Source organism: Pongo abelii, chromosome 16 (genome assembly GCF_028885655.2).
Source record: "Pongo abelii isolate AG06213 chromosome 16, NHGRI_mPonAbe1-v2.0_pri, whole genome shotgun sequence".
Classification (NCBI taxonomy): Eukaryota; Metazoa; Chordata; class Mammalia; order Primates; family Hominidae; genus Pongo; species Pongo abelii.
The window spans coordinates 55,494,426-55,517,545 of record NC_072001.2 but is presented as its reverse complement, the minus strand read 5'-3'; the positions used below and the strand labels follow the sequence as shown (position 1 = coordinate 55,517,545).

The 23,120-nt window shown below is 38.6% G+C and overlaps 1 protein-coding gene across 12 annotated transcripts; it reads left to right on the top strand.

Moving 5' to 3' along the window:
• The first annotated feature begins 60 nt into the window (after positions 1 to 60).
• On the top strand, positions 61 to 22,599 carry ARPP19 (cAMP regulated phosphoprotein 19). Of its 12 annotated transcripts, none has more exons than XM_063716159.1 (6): positions 169 to 469; positions 570 to 679; positions 910 to 964; positions 5,579 to 5,635; positions 12,586 to 12,708; positions 17,726 to 22,599. In XM_063716159.1, exons 3-6 carry the CDS (start codon positions 920 to 922, stop codon positions 17,894 to 17,896), a joined length of 396 nt encoding a protein of 131 aa, XP_063572229.1. In that variant the 5' UTR covers positions 169 to 469; positions 570 to 679; positions 910 to 919; the 3' UTR covers positions 17,897 to 22,599. The 12 variants fall into 12 exon arrangements, with proteins under 12 accessions (XP_063572231.1, XP_054387472.1, XP_063572229.1 ...); XM_063716158.1 differs by having other exon boundaries at positions 306 to 469; positions 570 to 675; XM_063716160.1 differs by having other exon boundaries at positions 360 to 469; positions 574 to 675.
• Positions 22,600 to 23,120: the final 521 nt, after the last annotated feature.

Genomic DNA, 23,120 nt, shown 5'->3' with positions numbered 1-23,120 from the left:
TTCAGTAAGAAGCCGCAGGACTTGGCAAATAAAAGGGTCATTGGGGGAGCTCAATGCTAGCAGTTTCGGTAAGCTTGTGGGAGTGGACCCCCTGGGAGTGGACAAATGAATCTGAATTCCTTCGTTAGATATCTAGGAAGTGCTGGACCCTCAGAGTAAAATATAAGTAATTACAGACGAGATCCCTGCCCTGGTGCGGCTTATCTGAGAAGGAAAGGTGACCTAAAGTCACGACAATTGTCTAATGATACAGTTCGTGTTGTTGAGGAACTGTACATGGCTGTGACAGCCTTTAAGAGGTGGCTCTGGCCTAGTGTAGAGGTTTAGGAAGGAAAGATTCTGAGGCAGAGACGTAGGACTGGAGATGTGAAGGCGTGGCAGAGTGGAGCAAGGAGCTTTGGCGTGCCCAAAAGACAGCCTGTGTGGCTACAGAGCGGAGAGCGAGGAGAACAGAACTAGGCGAGGCTGGGTAAGTGGAAAGAGTAAAATAAAGCTCCTAGAACGAGGGAGCCAGAGTGGACAGGAAAGGGCGGGGAGAGGCGGTTGCACTTAGAAACTACAATTCCCAGGAAGCATTCGGCAGCCACAAACGGATGTGAGGTGAGGCGGGAGCGGCGACCTTTGAAGGAAAAAAGGAAGTGTTTGGACGACAGCGAGCGGGAGAAGCGGGGTCAAGTAGGTAGGGGCGCGGTGCGGGAGAGGCAGGCGGGCTCCGGCGTGCGAGAGCCTTGGCCAGCGGAGCGTTTCGCGGCTCCGTGTCGTCATAAGGCGGCGGCCATTTTCGCGGGCGGAGGCGCCCCGGCGGGCCCTGGGAGAGCTGGGCCGGGCGGCGGGCGGGCCTAAGGCGGCGGCGGCCGGGTGGCCTCGGCCACCCGCTAATCGCATCTTTTCCCGGCGTCTCGTCTGCAGAGGGAGCACTATGTCTGCGGAAGTCCCCGAGGCAGCCTCCGCGGAGGAGCAGAAGGTGAGCGCGCCGGGCGTGAGCCCTGGGCCCTGCCCAAGGCCGGGTCTGGCGGGCGGCCTGCTCCCGCCAGGCGGAGGGGCGCGCCCGAGATGCGGGGCCGAGGCGCATGAGGCCGAGGCTCCTGCGCCCCACCTTTGGCTTCCCGCCGTCGCTGGCTGGTGCGCCGACGAATTGGGAGTTCCAACGTGCCCCGCGTTTACTCCGAATCGTGCCTTTTGTAACACCTCCGTGGGTCGCGGTGTTCCTCAGTCACTTACATTTCCGCAAGAGCCCAGGACGCAGTCTTTGGGCGTAGAGCCTAAGTTTTTCTGTGAGCCTCAATTTGGTTAGGAAGTTTTATTTTTCCTTTGAAGAACTCTCCAACTATACTTGTATTGTAAGCGTGCGGTTCACTCCAAAGGCAGTGCCTCGTGTGCGGGCCGCGATGTGGGCCAGGATTGGCATTTCAGGGCCAACCCTTGTAACCATGGTCAGTGAGTAAAGTCCGGCCTTCAGTGTCTTCACCTGTAAAGGCCGAATGCTGGTGCTTGCCTCCCACGGCGGGGTGAGGCCTAGAGGAGGTGAGTCAGGTGTAGTGTGCAGCGCAGTCTGTGCTCAAAAAGGTTTCAGTCAATGGAACTCACATATGGTACTCGACTAAAAATCGAAAGGGTGGAATTTTAAAATTTTACTCACGAAATTAATCAGGGTTTTATTGGAAACAGGAATATTTTGTAAACGTCCTTGTGTCTTCCTGATGTAGGGGAATAGGCCGGGAGTGTCATTGTGGTTCAAATTATGAATATCAAGGCTTTATATTTATCTAGGCTGGTGTTTGTCTCTCCCATTGTAATTATTTCCACCGCCCTGCCCTCCTAGGTAGGTGTGACTGGCCGAGAAGTGAGAAAGGGCCGAGGTGTCTTGTTTCCTAAATTGTTTATCAGCAATTTTTCTTACAAATCAGGTTCTGTCGCCGTTAAATACGATTTTGGTCTACTGCTTGACCTTCGTGCAGGTTTCTGCTTAATGTTGCACTTATGTCCTAATTAGGTTGGGAATTGAATTAGTGTTCCAAGCGTATTCCATATGTTCTTAAAACCGTGTTAACTTTTCTTGAGTTGGGTGCCTCTGTTAGGATGTTAAAGTAATTGAAAAACAAGAAAATAACATATAGATAAAAGTCCAAGTTACCACATTATTTGAGAATATCCAGTGAAAATAGATATATTTACACATTACCAAAAAAATGGATTTTGGGGGCAAAAATACAAATATTAAAGATTGCAATCTTAACAGTTTATTAAGTATCACCTGCTTATTGTAAAATGCTTATTGTGTTCATCATTGCTTGAAATTTAGGAACCCCAAAAAATAACAAGTCCCTATCTGTGGTGTTTTGCCTTAAACACTGACATCAAACAGCATTAACTTCTGGTGCACAGTAGTGTGCTATGTAATTTTCTTTGATAAGTTCTGTTAGTATGTTGCCAAAGTATGCAGTGTTGATTTCTAGAGTGTAAATACTTTTACTTTGAAAAGCCTAATGTATCTTTTAACAATATTAAGGGTAGCTTGAACGTTTTCTCTTATTGATTGTCGTCTACATTAAACATTTATTTAAGGTGCTTTGGTTTTAGCTGCTGTCATTAAAATCAACCAAAGTGTGTTAGGAATATAATGTTCCTTCTTAAATTGAGGATTGGCTGTAAATGCTAAGTGCCTGTGGCGTGGATAGTGTCCCTAACCATGAAGAAAATGTGCACAGTCACTTCTGTGTTCCTGTGGGCCAAATCACCTGTTTCTTCTATTTGGAAGATCAGTTCGATGACCTAAAAAATTAAGTTATTGTCTGTGTACCCAATTGACCTTCCACTTAAAGCCAAAGTATTCAGCTAAAAATACCTTTATAGGTTACTCGTAGGTTGCCTGTTGCCTCTAAAGAATTAAGGTAGATAGCTGGGCCTTGCGTGGAGTAAAAGCTAAGTCACTTTCTCTATCTTGAGTGGTGTGTGCACCCTTGGTAGGAGAAGAAATCCAGATAGATTCCTATCTTGTATTAGGATACAATTAAATTATGTACAAACATAAAAAATAAGTATAAACTCTTATCTCTTAACTTGTATACCACTCTAAGACTAAAACAGCCAGGCGTGGTGGCTCTTGCCTATGATTCTGGCACTTTGGGAGGCTGAGGCAGGAGGATTGCTTGAGGCCAGGAGTTTGAGACCAGCCTGGTCAACATGGTACGATTCTGTCTCTACAAAAAATAACAATAAAAATAAAAAATAGCCAGGTGTGGTGGCATGCCTGTAGGCCTGTAGTCCCAGCTACTCGGGAGGCTGAGGTGGAAGGATCACTTGAGACCAGGAGTTCGAGGCTACAGTGAGCTACTTTTAAAATATTTTTAAAAAATTTAAAAGGCCTGTGCTGTGGCTCACAGCTGTAATCCCAGCACTTTGGGAGGTCATGGCGAGTGGATCACTTGAGGCCAGGAGTTGAAGACCAGCCTGGCCAACACGGTGAAACCCTGTCTTTACTAAAAGTACAAAAACTAGCCAGGCATGGTGGCCCACACCTATAATCACAGCTACTCGGAAGACTGAGGAATAAGAATTGCTTGAACCCAGGAGGCAGAGGTTGCAGTGAGCTGAGATCATACCACTGTACTCCAGCCCGGGCAACAGAACAAGATTCTGTGTCAAAAAATAAATAAATAAAGTAAAATTTGGCCGGGCACGGTGGCTCACATCTGTAATCCCAGCACTTTGGGAGGCTGAGGCTGGCAGATCACGAGGTCAGGAGTTCAATACCAGCCTGGCCAATATGGGGAAACCCCGTCTCTACTAAAAAATACAAAAATTATCCGGGTGTGTTGGCACGCACCTGTAGTTCCAGCTACTCAGGAGGCTGAGGCAGGAGAATCTCTTGAACCTGGGAGGCGGAGGTTGCAGTTAGCCGAGATCGTGCCACTGCGCTCCAGCCTGGGCAACAGAGTGAGACTGCATCTCAAAAAATAAAATAAAATTTAAACTAAAACAGATTAAATACAACAAAGCCAGTCTAAATTTTTGATTGTGTGCTTGGTATTTTGCTGAAACTAAATTTCCAGTGTATTTGGAATATGGCAGCAATTGTTAAAAGTTGAGGGAGTTTTTGAGTTTGTCAAGTAAACACTCCCCCAGGCCATGTGGTGGCTCAGTTCCCCTTTTAAGAGTAAACTGTGAGGTCGCTAAGTTTCCAGAGTCATAGATACAATCACATTTTAAGTTCAGCTCCATTCTTTTCTCATTTTCTTGGACAGTTGGAGTAACCTGCTGAGTCTTTGTCAAAGCAAGCTCAGAGGCAGAACCCACATAGCACTACTTAGATGCAACGTGGTGATTCATATTCCCCAGAATGTGCTTATATTTGCCTTTGAGATAACCACTGAAGTGAAAACAAAACATTTAAGTTTTGAGCACAGATCTCATGAATCTATCAACAATAAGCTAAGGCATGTGTACTAGTCCTGGAGGGGAGAAGAGGCAAGTGGGAACTTAAAACATAATTCTGGCCCTGCAAGGTGGCTCTTGCCTGTAATCCCAGCACTTTGGGAGGCCAAAGTGGGAAGATGGCTTGAGGCCAGGAGTTTGAGACCAGCCTGGGCAACATAGCAAAACCCCATCTCTAAAATATAATAATAAATCTACACCTGTAGTCCCACCTACTCCAGAGGCTGAGGGGAGGATCACTTGACATCCAGGAGGTCAAAACCACAGTGAGCTTTGATGGCACCACAGTGAACTTTGATGGCGCCACTGGGTGACCGAGGGAGACCCTGTCTCAAAAAAAAAAAAAAAAGGTTGGTAATTTTAATTGCACTGTGAGCAGCTTGTGCTCAGGGACCCTGGTTTATACATCTGTTCTCTCACAGCACTCAACATTGTGCTTGACATTATTTACAAAATGGTTGAATGGATTTTCCTCAGAACTTTTCTATTAAAACCTTTGCCAAAGTACTATTTCAAAACAAATGACAATGCTGGTACCACAGAGAAGAATAGACCATGGTAAGATGAAAACCTCAGCTTAGAACCACTTAAGAACTCTTGAACGAAACTACAGTGATGTGTGTATATATTTTTTCGTTTGTGTTGTGGCCTTGATTTTTTTTTTTTTAAGATCTCAATAGCAAGTTTTCTAGAGGTTATAAGACTCACCAAACTAATATGTCTTGGAAAGGATACCTACAGGAAAGCTGTCAATGAAATTATTTGTCAGGTAAAAGATACAGGTTGGTGCCTTTATGAGTCGTAGAAGAGGAAAAGAACCTTTATCTAAATTATTTTAATATATCAACCATAAAGAGATATAAAATGTTTTCTCATGCTTCCAGTATTTTAAAAATAGGAGTTCATATTGGTATTTTCAGGGGCTCTTTTGACACAACTTTTGGTTACCTAAAGGCTCAAGAATGTTTTTGTTATGTTTGAGGCAGGGTCTTACTCTGTCACCCAGGCTGGGGTGCAATGGCACAATGATAGCATATTGCAGCCTTGAACTTCTGGGCTCACCTAGCCTCCCACCTCAGCCTCCGAGTAGCTGGGACTGCAGGTGTGAGCCACCACCTCATCCATGTTTTCTATTTCTATTCAGAGTGAACACAACATGCTCCCTTGGTCTCTGCAACCATCGATCCCTAACAGCCTAGAGGTAAACCTCAGAAAAGTTTTTCAATGTTTCTCTTAGCCGTCTTAGCAGTTTGCGATACAACAGTTTGTTAGGGTTGCTTCTTTTGTTTGTGCAAGACTTTAATACTTAACTTCTAATCCTGAAGCTGTGTTTACTATAACATAAAATATTAAAGATGAGCTGATGGTGAAACCCTCAAGTGTGGAGAAAGTTTCATAGCTTTATAGCTTTATGGAAACAAGTACATTGTATTTTTTCATTCAGATGAATGAACTTTTATTGAACATTCATTAAATGCTAGGCAGTAGGCAAACAAGGACTTAATAGAATGACAACGGTAATTTTCCATAGAGCTTGATACAGTATTGATACCTTCCTGGCAGTATCCCAAAGGATTTGTTGGCTTTCATTAATCCTTTCTAGTTATTCGTCAATCAGTGCATCAGTGAACATATTGCTGAGCAGATGGAGGAGAATTTGCTTAGAGTGGTCAGATTTTTATTGCTGATGTTGCTGTATAACTCTCTTCTGCGGAAGGCTGAAAAGTGGTATCAGTCATTGAGACATAATTGTGCTCAGTGTATAATAGACTACAAAATAATCCTTAGTTATTTGAGTGTCCTTTTTACGTGTATATATTTCTAACTTATACCCCACCTATTCACAGAAAGGATTTCTGATGTATTTCAGTTGTATAAGTCACAAAAATGCACATGCCAAGACAATAACTATTACTAAAAATACTGTTCTTAAGATTTTTGTTTTTGTTTTTTGGATACATCGTATACATGTATCTGTGTGTAAACATGTATCTGTGTTACCATATCCTGGGGTTCGTTTCCCAACTTGTAGCCAATAGCCAAAAGTTAAGAATTCTGCCTTCTCTGGACCCTATTATCAATTTAGAAGCTACTTACCTAAGTAAATCCATTTGCATTACAGCATCTATTTTTAAAATGTAGTAAAATTGCTGTGTAACACAAAGGCTTCTTGGAGAATGAAACTTCAAAACCAGATTTGAATCTTAAAAAATACTTCTTCACGGTGGCTCACACCTGTAATCCCAGCACTTTGGGAGGCAGAGGCAGATGGATCAGGAGGTCAGGAGTTCAAGACCAGCATGGGCAAGATGGTGAAACCCCGTCTGTACTAAAAATACAAAAATTAGCCAGGCGCGGTGATGGGCACCTGTAATCCCAGCTACTCGGGAGGCTGAGGCAGGAGAATCACTTGAACCCAGCGTGGGGAGGGGTGGAGGTTGCGGTGAGCCGAGATCGTGCCACCACACTCCAGCCTGGGCGACAGAGTGAGACTCTGTCTCAAAAAAAAAAAAAAACAAACAAACTTCTTAAGCTTGCCATCCCCACCCCCTTTGTTGGCCCTTTCTATTGTATCTTTTTCATTAATTTCTGCTTTTTATTTCTCTGTTTTCTTTGGGCTCCTTTCTTTGTCTAACTTCTTAAATTGGATGCATCGCTCATTGAGATTTAGCTTTCTTCTCTGATATAAGCCCTTGAGAGATACTTGCTATATCCGACAAGTTTTGGTATGTGTAGGGTTTTGTTTGTTTGTTTTTAAAGAAACAGGGTCTCACCCTGTCTCCCAGGGTAGGCTTAAGTGACCCTCCCACCTCAGCCTCCCAAGCAGCCAGGACTACAGGCATATAAGCATCTACCACGACACCTACCTAATTTTTAAATTTTTTTTGTAAAGGCCAGGGTCTTACTGTGTTGCCCAAGTAGGTCTAGAACTCCTATTTTTTTAAATACTCATGCTTTCTTTTTTAACCAGGAATTATTTAGAAGTATGTTTTTATTTTCTAAATATTAGAGATTTATAATTTTTTTGTTGTTACTTTAATGAATTGCAGTCATAGATGGTGGTCTGGAAGAAAATAGTTAAGATTTGCTTTATGGCCTAGTATTAGTCAATTTTTCCATTTGTGCTTGTGGAAGACTATGCATTCCCTAATTATTAGATGTAAAATGAAAATCAAGTATCTTAACTACTTTATCTTTTATAGCTATCAATAATTGAGGAAGGTGTGTTGAATTCCATAGTAGTGGACTTGCCAGTTGCTCCCTATAGTTCTGTCAATTTTTGCTTTATATATTTTCATGCCATTTTATTAGTGGCACAGTCCAGCACAGTGGCTCACGCCTGCAGTCCCAACACTTTGGGAGGCCAAGGCAGGAGGATTGCTTGAGGCCAGGAGTTCTAGACCAGCCTGGGCAACATAGGAAGACCATGTATCTTAATAAAAAAAAAAAAAAAAAGTAGGTGCACTGCACTAGCTGTTTTGGTAAGGATTTGCCTGGTATGTTACCACCACCATCCACCCTCAGTCTTTTTACTTTCAACCTATGTCCTTGTGTTTAGATTTTTTTAAATGTGTACTCCACAAGTGGCTAGGTTTTTTTTTTCCTTAATTCAGCTACTGGATTTAAATGGACAGTCTGTTGCTTCAGTATGGTTATTGTGGTTATTAACATATTGGGATTTGTTTCTCCTTACCTTTGGCTTCTTTTTGGTATTTAAAATTTTTTTTATTTTTCTTCCTTTCTTGCTCTCCCCAACACTCCTTTTTATTTCTGCTATTTAATTGGTTCCCTTTGAAATTTTTCATGCATTCTTAACTAAACAAGATGTAAAAATTAAGATTATAAACCTTTTCTAAATTATACAGGACTGTAGAACACTTAAACTAAAAATATGGTACTGTTATATAGTATTTTTTTCTTTTTTAACTCCACATGATAAAGATATTAAAATTACAATATTGACTTGTTATCAGTATATGTGTATGTGTATACCAATTTTCTTTGTTTAGTAATAGCCATTCCTGTCCTTTATCCCTTACATCCTAACCTATTTAACCCAAAGTTTGATTAGTTTATGATTTAATCTTTCTGTGATTCTTTTTGGAAAAAATAAACAAATAACTATTTGCTTATCTCCCCTTTGTTTTCATTCTAGCTTAAGTAAATGTTTAGGAATTCCCTTGAGGTCCAGAAACATGGAGTCACATCAAATTGTGTTCTGTTTTGCATTTTTGAACATGACTATGGAAAAATCGCTTATTTTACCTGCTTTTATCAGTGTCCTGTTGTGAGACAGGAGCAGAAACCACTTTGCATGTTTTAAAAAGGAAGGAATATGATTTTTAGGGAATAAGGTTACAAATTATTAGAAGGAATAGAGGAACAAAAGGGAGGAAGATGGTGTTTCCAGAGGTAAGGATTACAGAAAGGCTTTGACCCTGCAAGGATGAGTACTGTTCAGAGTCCACCATCGTCTGCCTCCCTTGTCGTGTAGCTGCTACTAGAGCCCCTGTTTATCTGCTATATGTCCCTCTGTAGGAGCTCACAGGGGCGACTGCTGTCTGCTGTTGGTGGTGGCATCACCAGGAGCAGAATGGATTTTGTCTCTCATGCCTTTTAATCTGGCATAGATGCCGTTGACAGAACCTAATAAGAACTCAGTAACTGTCAGAATATTAATGCATGTCCAAGCACTTGAACTAACTTATCATTAAGGTCCTAGAACTGCCTACCTCTGTAGAATGTTTATGTAGGATTCATGAAAAGTATTGTGGAAGTCTTAATGGTGTTTACCACATTTAAAAATCTAGATTAGGTCATCTTTTCCCCCTCTTTGTGTTAAATCCAACTGAAATTCTGAATCCAGTTAGGAAGTTGCAGCTAGCAGGGGCTTTCAATTGTGCTATGTATTTGGCAAGAAAGTTCAAGAATTGGCTTGTTTTTTTCTAAGACATGTTATAAATTCGTTCTAAATATAAATGACATTTGCAGCTCATAGATGCTGTTTTGCCCAAAACATTTTTTAATTTAATTAAACATGCTTAATATGATATGTCAATGTATTCCTTATTAAGAAAACAAGGGAATGCGGCTGGGCCCAGTGGCTCATGCCTGTGATCCAGCACTGGAAGGCTGAGGCAGGCAGATGACCTGGGGTCAGGAGTTCGAGACCAGCCTGGCCAACATGGCGGGAAAAAAAAAAAAAAAGAAAAAGAAAATAAGGGAATGCCAGGATTGTGTACAAGGTATTTTCCTTTATATATCAAATGGAGGAAACCTGCAGAAACACTGGAAACTAGAGTAAGTTGCTACCTACATACAATTTTCCTTTAAAAATTTTTAAGGAATTCAGGGAACTATTAGACTTGGAGAACTATTTCAAATCAAAGGAAGAAGTGGAGAGCTCTCACTTCCTAAGCTCAAGAAAGCTAAATTTTTATTGGAAATGTAGGACTCCAGTAACACCCTTAATTTGAAGGTGCAGGGACTAAAGGGTGACAGTTAGCTTGGGATCTTTTCAGCCAATATTATTTGAAGCCAGCTGTGCAGGGAAACCCAAGAGTAGGCCTCTCCTCCCACGTCCACTTCTAAACTGCAGCACTGAAAACACCCTTGGGCTGCAGTAGATATCTGCAATGAGGGCTGAGCCACAGCGAAGCTATGCAGTGACTCAGCCCGCCTTCCTACATTAAACTTGATAATCTTACATTTATGTTTATTTCTCTGGCTTTGGTGATGAATATGGTGTAGTCATATCTTACATGGGTTTAGGTTCTAATGTTAGTAAGGGGAAAAAATCACATATAGCTAAAATCACCCTTGACAAAATTCTAGAGAAGGCATAATCATATTGGAGACTGCCCTATCAATTCTGAGTAGAGCAGGTAGTCACTTTTTATGTCCAGCGTTTGAACAGATGGCTAGATGGCTAGGGTGATTCTTAAGTTGAGTGCTAGCTGAGGTAATAGGCTTGTGTTGTATGGGCTGAGATTTTAAATACTGCAATGATAAACAGCATGTTGATGTACTTATGCTCTGCAAGATACCCAACGAGAGACTAACGTGGGAATGGCAGGTTTGCATCACATACCTCACACTTTACCTCTCTGGAGCATACCCTTCTTGAATGGAATGACTGGTAGACTCACCACTACTATTTAAATTCTCTATTTCTGGCTAAGTGCACATAACTGAATGTCGTGCATGTCAAGTGAATGAATGATGTGGCCACTGTAAAGAGATAACATAAATGGATGAATCTGCAACATAAAAAGAGGCTCCACAGAAAACAGTATTTGACAGCAGCAGCTTTTTTCTCAAAATTCTCCAAGACTGAAAATGAGAAGATCTAACAACAAATGAAGAAGCAGTTCAGGATGAAATACTGATAATATATAAAGTGAATGAAGCTGATTATAAAACATGCATGAGAGCTGGACGTGGTGGTGCATGCCTATAATCCCAGCACATTGGGAGGCTGAGATGAGAGGATAGCTTTGAGGCCAGGAGTTCAAGACCAGCCTGGGCAATATAGCCTGACCTGTAATTTTTTTCCCCCCGTGGGTACAAAGGGAAGGGAAACAGGATTTTCATCTCTCTTTTTTTTTTAATGTATGAATATAATTTTGAGTGAAATATATGCCAAAATTTTATGAAGTTTTTTTTCTTTCAGTGCTTAGATAAATGGTTTGCTTGCTATATAAGAACATAGGTTTGACATTTATGGATTTAACATTCCTGCTTTGACTATTCCTAAGTAACCTGGAAGGCTCAAGATAGGCAGAGGTATGTGATTTTGCTGATTTAATGTGCAGAAATGAGTCCATTACTTAGAAAATGTGCCTTGCCAGCTGCCCGGTTTATCTATCTCAGGACAACTTTTTCTCTTTCTCTTTTTCTTTCCTTTTTTTTTTTTTTCTGTTTTGTTTTGAGACAAGGTCTCGCTGTCACCCAGGCTAGAGTGCAGTGGTGTGATCATGACTCACTGCAGCCTCAACCTCCCGGGCGTAAGCAGTCATTTTGCCTCAGCCTTTTGAGTAGCTGGAACCACAGACATGTACCATCATGCCCGGCTAATTTTTAAACTTTTTTACAAAGATTGGGTTTTGTCCATATTGCCCAGGCTGGTCTCAAACTACTGGCTTCAAGCGATCTGCCCACAGCTCCCAAAGTGTTGGGATTACAGGAGTGAGCCACCGTGCCCAGCCTGTTTTTCTTGATTCATTCTTCTGCAGTACTTGCCATGAAGTAATACACACTCCTTCCCTATTAAATATAGCGCTTTGAAAGAAAGCAGACTAAATCAAGACTGTTGTTCAAAGTGAATAGACAGAAGAATTGATAGTTCTGTCAGGAAACAGGTTTTTGATATATTAAAGAATAGGATGTTTGACATGAACTGAGTTTGTAATTTTAAACATGGGGGAGAGTTAGGCAATGATATACATAGATGTGACGATTGACAAAAATGATGTTTCTCTTCTTTAAAAATATCAGGATGGGCCAGGCATGGTGGGTCATGCCTGTAATCCTATGACTTTGGGAGGTCAAGGCAGGATTGTTTGAGCCCAGGAGTTCAAGAACAGCCTAGGCAATATAGCAAGACCCCATCTCTATTATTTAAAATAATAAAAATATTAAAAATTTATTATAAAAAAAATCAGGATCATCTGTATTCAAGAAAAATGTACTCATAAGTAGGCTACTGTTAATTTCTAGTAAAGAATCTAACTTCAAATCATACATAATTTTAGATAAATAGAAAAAAATCCTGTATATTTTAACAGTATTAGGATGATTCTCTAAATATAGGCAAAGAACTGAAGAGTTCCATAGAAGGTGACTAACTATAAATGTATTATACATGACTGGAAAAGTAATGGCAAGCAAGACTTCAGAGCTGAGCTATCTTGATATTTTTATCCAGTGTGTGGGGTGTTACACATGCATCACAGCTATAATAGAGCTATCACATGGATCTTTTGAAAAACAAGATAGAGATGTTTTAAAGGCTTCTGGGTTTGATTTCTTAGTCAGATGCTGTGGTACTTGGCATTTAACAACTAGAATTCAGAATCCAGATTTTTAAAGGTGAATTATTTCAAATAACTGAGTTGTAATAGAGAAGTAATTTATTTGAAATTATTTTAGGAAATGGAAGATAAAGTGACTAGTCCAGAGAAAGCAGAAGAAGCAAAATTAAAAGCAAGATATCCTCATCTGGGACAAAAGCCTGGAGGTTCAGATTTCTTAAGGAAACGGTTGCAGAAAGGGGTAAGTTCTCATGGGTAATTTCCAAATACTTAAGCCCTACAAACTCAGTATGCTGACAGATTGTGAAATGAATATCTGTGCGTATAGCGTTGTACTTTATCAGGTATGTACATATGTGTATATGTATCTGTAATGGGTTTTTCCAATATTTTGCAGTTTATAAATAAGCATTATGAGAATCTACAACTCTTCAGCATTTTTAATAATAAACTATTTAAAGCATGTAGAAATAGTGCAGATATAACAGAACCCATATACCCCTTCCCAGATTTAATGTTTATATTTTGCCATGTTGATTTCAGTTTTATCTTTCTTAAGAAAGAAAATGTTGTAGATACTGTTGAAACCCACCCTATATGTAAATATGAGCCCTTTCCCTTATCTCTCCAAAAGCAGCCACTATCCAGAAGCTGGTGTTTATCCTTCTGCCCATATTTTGAAACTTCCATATTTTTTGCAGGTGATTCCCACACAACATTCAAAAGCTTAAAATACTTACTTGGATGAAATGATCACTTAATAAAAGCACAGCTATCTTCTTTATGTAATATGTTTCACAGTCAGATTTACTCTTAATACAATTTAAACATTTTCATTTTCATAGTTCAAATTACCGAAGATATTATTTTCAAATTCTTGCCATGTTTTGTGAGGTAGATACCATTATTTCTCAATAATGAGATTGAGATAATGCTGGCCTGTTTGTTCCCTAAGTATTGTCCTGTGACCCCTTCCTTTGCCATAAAAAATTAGAGAGTTCCATCTTCAGCTTAAGCATATTCAAATTATTTACTCTACAGGGAAGGATGAAATATTACTTACGGAAGAGAATTGTTGAATGAGATGCTAAATCATGTTTCTCCTTAAATACATGCATATACTGATATCAGCTCCTTGCTTAAAACACATGTCTTTGTGTGTATTAGCTCTAGTTACATATGGATTGTTTTAAAGTGGCAAAAAATAGAATGGTATTTTTAATCTTACATGAAAGAATAATATTCACAGCTTTGAAATAGTAGGATGATGGAATAATTACACCAAATTTATGAAGATGTAAAACTCCTGTACCATGAAATAAATAATCAAGTAGGGAAGTTATTACAAAAATGATAGTTAATGTCTAAAATACATACAGAAACTTTTAAATATACGAAAGGGAACTTTTAAGTATACAAGAAAAACACTTAAGGTGCTCCTGGATAAAGGATTTTAACAGGAAATATAATAAACAAAAATGTTTAAATATTATAGACATCAATGAAATGCAAATTACATCATAGTATTTATATAACTAAATAGCAAAAATGTTTAAAATAATACCTATTGCTAAGGTTGAAGTTGAATGAAACTAATATGCTCTTTGTTGTGTTTAAACATTAAAAATTATTACTCATTTCGCAACAGGGTATGGATTAAGGTTTATAAAAATGTTCTTCAAATCAATAATCTCTTATTAATTAATCTAAGGGTACAATTCAGTACAAGGAAAAGGTCTTCCAAGTTGGAAGATCCTCCTTATAGCTTATAACTATAATTAGTAGCAGCACCACTATTCAACAGCAGAGAAATGATTAAATAAATTGAAGTAAGTCAATAAAATAGTATTATGTGGTTATTTTAGAACACAAAGATCATAATATAGGGGATAAATAGAAGAAGTAGAATGACAACTGTGTTTTTAGTTATGAGATAAATTATTTAATCTTTGGCTATTAAATTATTTTGATTTGATTATTGTTTAGGAAATGTTTTCTTTGCTAATCTCCAGCATAACCTTGGCTAATAGGCTTTCTTCTAATATTGGGGCAATTGTCATTGTAATTTTTCTCTAGCTTGAACTATTTATTTTTAAGTATCTTCAAGTCAGATTTCATATACATTGTATCTTGGAGTTGGTGTTGTAGATATATAGTTGAGAATGAAGAAAATGCCACTGAATCAAGGAATAAGTAGATAGAATTTGAGAAGTGAGCTCTTTAATGATTCTGTATTTTAACAGAATGTCAGTGAATACTTTATTTTATATGAAGTTTTGATTTTTTTAAAACTCTGGATCACAGGTTCTGAGTTTTAATTTTCCTCTATCACCAGTTAGCAAACTTGACAAGTTACCTTAGCATCTTTAAGTAGCTTCTTAATTTGAGAAGGTTTGATTAGATATTATGATTATTATAATAGGTCTCTTCCTGTGTTATACTCATTAATGTTATTATGAGGTTAATGTTATTATTAGGCTTTTAACAATATGACCATGTACACATGACTACATAGATTATCAGAGCTGGGAGGGATATCAAGAAGCTGTGTGGCCTGTTTTTACATTTTTTATTTCTTTTTGCTTTTTGTTTTGTTTTGTTTTTTCATATTTGTAGGGGTTGTGAAGTCCCAAGAAAACAGAGAATCCAGTTGTAAGAAACATGGCTTTAAAGTTGAACATTACCACTTTAGGTGATCACTTAGTGTCAGTGTAGTTGTAAATGCTGATGTAAGTATGGCCCATAAATTTGGGTGAGAGGAGGCTTTTATAAGATTGTCATCTAGATCATAATTAATTTTTAAATATTTTCATTATAGACTTAGGAAATTTAGAGATTGTTAAAGACATATCATCATCATTGTTATCTGTGGATCCCAATTTGATAAACATTAATTTAGTTCACTTCTCTATCTTAAAGCATTAGCTTCTTTCTCTGACATCTTTGTTGTATTATTGTCTTTGCTGAATCTCTGCCTTTTGCAGTAACCTTTTCCTTTTTAGGGCAATTCTAATTGTGAAGCATTGATTTTAGTTTTATCTCTAGCCACACTAAATTTAATTCCTTTTCCCCAAGCAGAGTAGCCTAATCTACAGTTAACTGAGACCCCCTTGTGATGAACTTTTGCTTACTATAAAATTACTTACATTAGAAACTGGGTTTATTACATTGGGGGAAAATCTGCCTAAAATTTACATGTGTGTTAAATTTCTCAGTATGTGCTTCTGATAAAATAAGAAATTTGGCAGGCTGCTTTGTTCTCCTCTAGAGGCTACAAAATTCAGAAATAGCTTTTTAATATAATACAGTGCATCACAATTCTGAGGTTTTTCTGTCTGCTCATTTTAAAACATACAGAAGTGAAGCTGCAGAAAGCTTTAGATGGGCCTGTTCCAGGGTTCCTTGTTACTGTTCTGTATGATACATATACAGTAATACATTAAAGCAGTTTCTATCTTTAGGCCTTCGGGCCATAGACCAGGTCTGGCTTATCAAAAAGTGGTGGAGGAAAGCAGCCAATGAGACTTTTTCCTCAGGCCACTCAATAGTGTTATACTAAGCTGTGAGTTCCTAACTATTTTGTTTTATCACATGAAGTATCCCTGAAGATATTAGCGTAAGATTCCATAAATATATGTTTTCTTCCCCTTCACCCTTTGTCCAAGCCCTTGTTTCATACCTGGATTATTTCCTTTGCCAACCCAAGACTGAGATTAGAGTCCCCTTCTTTGAGCACCGTATAGCACTGTGTGTACTTAAGGCAATATTGTAATTGTTGATTTACTTGACTATAGTCCCATCTTTGTATCTGACTCCAGCTCTCACACAGTGCCTCACATATAGCAGGCACTCAGTAAAGGTGGGTTCAGCATGATAGGTGTAAGTTAGAACCCAGGCAAATTTATGTTTTCACTCTGGAAGTCAAGTAGGTTAGTTGCATTAAGGTTGATGTTTAGCTCTCATCACAATTTGCATGTTAGTGGTAAAGGGCAGCCAAAAAAAGTAGTAGTCATACTTCATGTCTCTCTGTGAAAAATGGAGGAGGTGTGGCGTAGGGATATGCATTTTAAGTAATAATTTCTAGTGAGTTTATTTCTTTCATTACTCTAGTATTTGTATTTTTACCTTAATTTTTGGTAAACTGCCCTAGTGCAAATAAGTATGATTTAAATTCTTGCAGAAACACTTGTTCTAAATGACAGAATACCAGGAACTATAAATAATAGTTTAAATAACTATAATTATGGGTGGGTTTGGTTTTTTTGTTTCTGAGACAGAGTCTTGCTCTGTCGCCCAGGCTGGAGTGCAGTGGCACAATCTCAGCTCTCTGCAACCTCTTGAACCCCAGGTTCAAGCGATTCTCATGTCTCAGCCTCCAGGGTAGCTGGGATTATACAGGCACCTGCCACCACAACCGACTAATTTTTGTATTTTTAGTAGAGGCGGGGTTTCACAATATTGGCCATGTTGGTTTCAAACTCCTGATCTCTGACCTCAAGTGATCCACCCAACTCGGCCTCCCAAAGTGCTGGGATTACAGGCATGAGCCACCATGCCCAGCCAAATTATGTGTTTTATTTATAAAATAATTTAAGCAAGTGTTTCACCTGGTTGTTCCATTAGTAAATGAAAGGTTTTTATTTCACTGAGTCTGGGACTTCCCAAATAGCTTAATATTATATTAGTCTTGATGGTTCTTTATTATAGAACCAGAATGGTTCAAGAAAGCCTGAAGGCAGGTTCTTTTTTTTTTTTTTTTTTTTTGAGACAGTCTCACTCTGTTGCCCAGGCTGGAGTGCAGTGGGGCAGTCTTGGCTCACTGCAGCCTCCACCTCCCAGGTTCACATGACTCTTAAGCCTCAACCTCTGGAGTAGCTGGAGTTATAGGTGGAGTAGCTGGAGTTATAGGTGTACGCCACCACACCCAGCTAATTTTTGTTTTTGTTTTTGTTTTTAGTAGAGACAGGGTTTCGCCATATTGGCCAGGCTGGTCTGGAACTCGTGACCTTAAGTGGTTCGCCTGCCTTGGCCTCCCAAAGTGTTGGGATTTCAAGAATGAGCCACTGTGCCCAGTCTGAAGGGGGACTTGTCAGCTGTTGACTTATGCTGGAACTCAGTACAGAGACTATTTCATCTAATTAATATTCCTGTTTAAATTTTTTTAGACCAACCTTATACTGACAGTATGGGGTTGCATCGACATCTTAAATCAGTAATTGCTAAGCTCTAATCTGAATTTTTTTTGTTTTTACTTATAGCAAAAATATTTTGATTCTGGGGATTACAACATGGCTAAAGCAAAAATGAAGAACAAGCAACTTCCTACTGCAGCTCCAGATAAGACGGAGGTCACTGGTGACCACATTCCCACTCCGCAGGACCTTCCTCAACGGAAACCATCCCTTGTTGCTAGCAAGCTGGCTGGCTGATTAAAAGGCTGAACTGCATGAATCTGCTAAATCTCATTATTTCTCCTTAATATGTTACTTATCTACTTTTTATTTCCTTTCATTCACTAGTCATTTGAGACTGACAGCTTTGCAGGTAGCAGTAGTGTGTGCTGCTATTGTGGAATATACATGTATAGAGTTTTTGATTAGTTTAACAGTGCACTGGTGAAGAGGACATGTTAGCGCAACATAAGTAAACTACTTGAAAATAATTGTATATATTACCTAACTCCTAGTGTAGTACTGGTTCTAACAAGTAACAAGCAAGTTTTAAAATTTTAATGTTTTGGCTTTCATTACTTCATCTTAATTATAGCTTTGTATGTTACTCTTATTTAATATAATCTCTATTGTATTGATTTCTTCTGTACTTACCTTTTGGATTTTGTAAAACAGAAGTTTAAGACCACAAGTTAGAAGAAAGGTCACATATTTCAAACACAAGTAGATGGGGCTCTGAAAGATTTGTATCTCTGTGCTTGAACTTGAATGGCCTTAAACCTGTTTCAGCTTTAACAGTAGAATTTTACTTGGGCAATATTTGCCCATTCTGGTGTAACTTATGTGACTCTAGTGCTTAACAGCTGCCGTTGAAGCTAATATTCAGTTCTGTAGAGTTAGAATACCTTTTGTTGTTGAAGATGTGAATGAAGTATGCATGTGCATTGACTGTTGAATTCACTTTTGTGCCATTTTTGTAAATACAGTAGTTTTGCACAACCTCTCACAAATGTCTGTATTAATTTCACATACTTAAAAAGTAGATAATGTGCCAACCAGAAGCACAAGAGTTCCTACACAAAACTCTGTAAATCATTATAGCTTTTGTATAATAAGAGTAGTTTACAATCTCGGGCTTATAGAATACCAAACTGAAATCTTAGTTCAATCTGCCATAGACTTAAGCTTTTCATTTGTTACTAATATCCATGACATTCAGTGGCCTTGTGCAAATACGATATGTTGCTGAGGCATATCTTTTGTCCTATGCAGAACCTTTCATTTTGATTTTTATGAAAGTTGCAATTCATGTAATTTATATAAACTTTTTAAATGTAGAAACTTTTTACTTCCACACTCAATTTTGGAGACCCTAGAGTAAAAGGCTTCAATACTCTGCATTCTATGCCCCCTGCCACCTGCTTTTTTTCCCCTTTGTTCTTTGACTCAAATGGTATTGACCTGTTTGTTGTATATGGAAGCATAGGTGTCTATATCCTTAGTCTTTTATATAACACAATAATGGCGTTTTCCTTCTAATTTCTCAGTTGTTAACCTCTCTCTCTTTTTAGGATAGGGCCTTGCTCTGTCACCTGAGCTCTAGTGCAGTAGTGCAATCATAGCTCACTGCAACCTTACTCCTAGGCTCAAGTTAACTATTCTTGATCCTTTATTATTACTAATATTCTACAATTGTTTAAATAAAAGGAACTTTATAATGAAACGGTTTGGAATACTGGCTGAAGAACCTATGTCAAGATGAGCTGAATTTTGGTAAATTATTTTAGGAATTATGACAAGCTAATTGAATTAGACTTGTGACAATGAGAGTAATTTACATGACAGGTAAAACTCCTATTAAAAATGTTTAGATGTTTGCTTCTGTAGATGTCACTTTAGTAAAATACCAATTTAGTTTTACTTGTGGCTTATCTAGTTAGTAAGAACTTAACAGACTTTACTGGGACAAGTTTACTGCTCTTGTAGGAGCTCCTCTCACAAGTAGTTGTAATGCTGTAGCATGATACTCAGGATCAGTGGCTTGAGATGTTAGTATTTTTCTCTTCATCTTTGACTTGCAGAGAGCCTCCCCTTTTTGGATCCAGGCATCTTTTCTGAATCCTGGTTCCATCAGTATGCCTGCTCTCCTGTGACCCCAAATCATAGTCAATGGTGCCTCGAACATAGCACCTTAAGTTAAAGGCTGCCTAGTGCTCTGAGGAAAGCTTGCTGATTATCTTCCTGATCTACTCACCCCAAAAGGCAGAAAAGCAACAGTCACTCCTGTGGTCATTTGTAATGTAAAGATCAGTTACATATATATTTGTAATGAGAGCAAGTATATACTCATTATAGAATCAATTTAAGAAGTTTAAAATGCCCCAGAGTAGAATTCTGTATCTAGTCTTTTGGTTTTTTTCATGAATATTTGCAAGTAATTACCATTAAATTCACACATGAAAGATTAATCTGAAAGATCAGAGAGACCATGTTATTCCTGACCACGATAGAACTGCTCCTGTGGTTTGGGACAAGTAATAAAACAACTGCTTGAGTTTTTTGTAAAATACACAATTAATATTTGACCTACCTCAAAACGTATTGAGGATCTGTGAAATGCTAAGTGCCCAAAATAAAATATTGCTGATTGTCTTTTTATTAAAATTAAATTTCCTCATTAAGCCAGCCTGCCTTCTGTAAGTCACAGTGCTTAAATCTCAGGATTTTTCATTAGGAGAGACCTGTCGTTAAGGATTTGTAGGTATAATTGCTTAGCCTCCATTATTGGTGCTTGGGATAGAGAGGTTTTAGATTTTTCTGGTTTTTTTTTGTTGTTGTTCTGCCTCAAAGTTCAGTTTATTGAAGACATGTGTAAGCTATTGGATCATCACTTGAATCAAGATTTTGACTAGTGAGCTTAATTGTCCATTTCTTACAATTTCAAAGTTACAGTCTCAGAAATGGCTAATTTTAATAACTATCCTATCATAAATTAATGTTGGAATAAACTGAAGTTGTTGATAAATACTTCATGAAAACTAAAGTCTGAAATAAATTACTTGTTTTATGTCCAATAGCTACTACATTTGATAGAACAGTTTTCAGGAACATTTCATTCTTGAACGCAGCATCTGACATGGTTCTCAGCAAGTTGGAATAGTAAGGATTATTGGGTTGTTTTGATGAGTGGAAGCAGCATGTTTGTAGCATAGAAGTTATTCAATAATCTTGTGCTGATGACCTAAAAATGTGTCTTAACTGTTCATCAAGGAAAGCCCAGTGAAGCCTTTACTTGTTACTACTTCAACAGTTGGAATTAGTTGCTCTTTTTACTTGATGAAACAAGACTATACCTCTGAATATTTATGGATACTTTTTACTAAATCAGGCTTGTGTTCTTAATCCAAATTAGTAAAGTTTTATGGAAGCTGAAATGTAATACAGTAGTCTCCCCTTATCTGCAAGAGATACATTCCAAGACCCCTAGTGGATGTCTGAAACCTCAGATAAGTGCTGAACCCTTTATCGACTATGTTTTTTCAGTCTGACAACCAAGGCGGCTACTAAGCGACTAAGGGGCAGGTAGTATACAGTGTGGATAAGCAGGACAAAGGGGTGATTCACATCCCAGGCAGGACAGAGCAGGAGATCATGAGATTTCATCACTCAGGATGGCTTGTGATTTATTTTATTTTATTCTTTTTTTTTTTGAGATGGAGTCTCACTCTGTTGCCCAGGCTGGAGTGCAGTGGTGCGATCTTGGCTCACTGCAACCTCTGCCTCCTGGGTTCAAGCAGTTCTCCTGCCTCAGCCTCCCAAGTAGCTGGGATTACAGGCGCCCGCTACCATGCCCAGCCAATTTTTGTATTTTTAGTAGAGACAGGGTTTCACCATGTTGGCCAGGCTGATCTCAAACTCCTGACCTCAGGTGATCCACTCGTCTCGGCCTCCCAAAGTGCTAGGATTATAGGCATGTGCCACCATGCCCGGCCGGCTTATGATTTAAAACATGAATTGTTTATTTCTGGAATTTTCCACATAATATTTTTGGACCAAGGTTGCCTCGGGTAACAAACTACAGAAAGTGAAATTGCAGATAAAGGGGATTACTGCTCCTGTGCTCTAAAATAGGTGTTTGGGTGATCGGAAGCAGGTAGCCAACCAATGGGAAGAGCACTTCTGAGTGATAACTAAAGCAGTTTCTTTGGTGGCCTTTACACATTCTCCAATGTTCAAGCATATTTTCCACTTTCCATTTTCTCTTTCACCTCATTTTGCCTCTCCATCCCCCATCCCTGCTTATTTCTTAAGCCCATCGATGGCACTCATTAAATTGTGTTTAGGGCTAATGAATCATTGTTCCTTAGTATCGTTTTCAATATGCCACAATTTAGGACACATTTAAAATTTTCTAAAACAGTATCCTAATCAATATTGACTAATTTGAGCCACATTCTCAACTCTAACTCAGCACACACTGCCAGTCTTCCCCAATATCTGTCTCCTCTCAATTCACCACCACACCTTATAAAATTGGAATCAAAGATATCTCACTCTGTCATTGTTAATCTAAGAATAAAAACACTGACTTGAATACGGTTTTACTAAGTTTCAACTAGGTAGGCCTCTAGGTATTCTGTAGATCACTGGTGGTCTTGATAGCCATTAATATATGTTTGTATTATGTTATTTTTCAACTAAATCGCAGTTGGAAAAAAACATTTAATATTATGCCCTTGGATCTGTTACTGCATCACTAGCACTTGTGATGCAATAGAACACTTTGCCTGTACTGAAAGGGCCAAGAGTAAATGCCTTGTTTTGTTTTTTTGTTTTGTTTTGTTTTGCTTTTTGTTAAAACATGTCTATAGAGTTGGCAGTTAATGCTGAATTTGTCAAATACCCCTTCCAAAATTATACTTGTATTTAAAAAATAAATGGATCTACCTAATTTCTATTGATTTAATTTGCAGTTTTGTCTTATTAAAGTGGTATGTTTTTCAGTGTATTTTTTCTGAAGTTGATCTCTTTACATTTCAGCTATTACTGTATGCAGAAAGAAATTGACTTGTAATCTTCAATTTTTTTTTTTTTTTTTTTTGCATTTGTAAAGGCTTTGTACTTAAGGTAGGGTTAAATGTTTGCAGATTGTGAGTCTTTTTAATCTTATTTGTGAAACATTACAGAGGAGGGGCTTCAACATGGCTGACTAGAGACATCTGGTACTCAGCTTCTCTACAAAGAGCCGCAATAGTGAGGAGATAACACCTCAACTAGATCATTCAAGAGAGAACTCAGGAATTAAACAGAAAAAGGACAGGAAACACTTAAGGTAGGAGAGGGAAGCAAGGCAGCCTACTTGGCCAGGATCTTCTGGGGGCCTGGAAAGATTAAATGAGTGATTCCCAGAAGTCCACATTCTCACCACAGACTCCTGCATCCCAGCCACAGGACAGCCTCTAGACCCTCGCAGACCCCAAGA

Coding starts and splice junctions, on each gene's coding strand:
- ARPP19 (XM_063716159.1), top strand. CDS start 920: ATGTCTGCGGAAGTCCCCGAGGCAGCCTCCGCGGAGGAGCAGAAG. Junction 5,636..12,585: donor CGATCCCTAACAGCCTAGAG/GTAAACCTCAGA, acceptor AAATTATTTTAG/GAAATGGAAGATAAAGTGAC. Junction 12,709..17,725: donor GGAAACGGTTGCAGAAAGGG/GTAAGTTCTCAT, acceptor TTTTACTTATAG/CAAAAATATTTTGATTCTGG.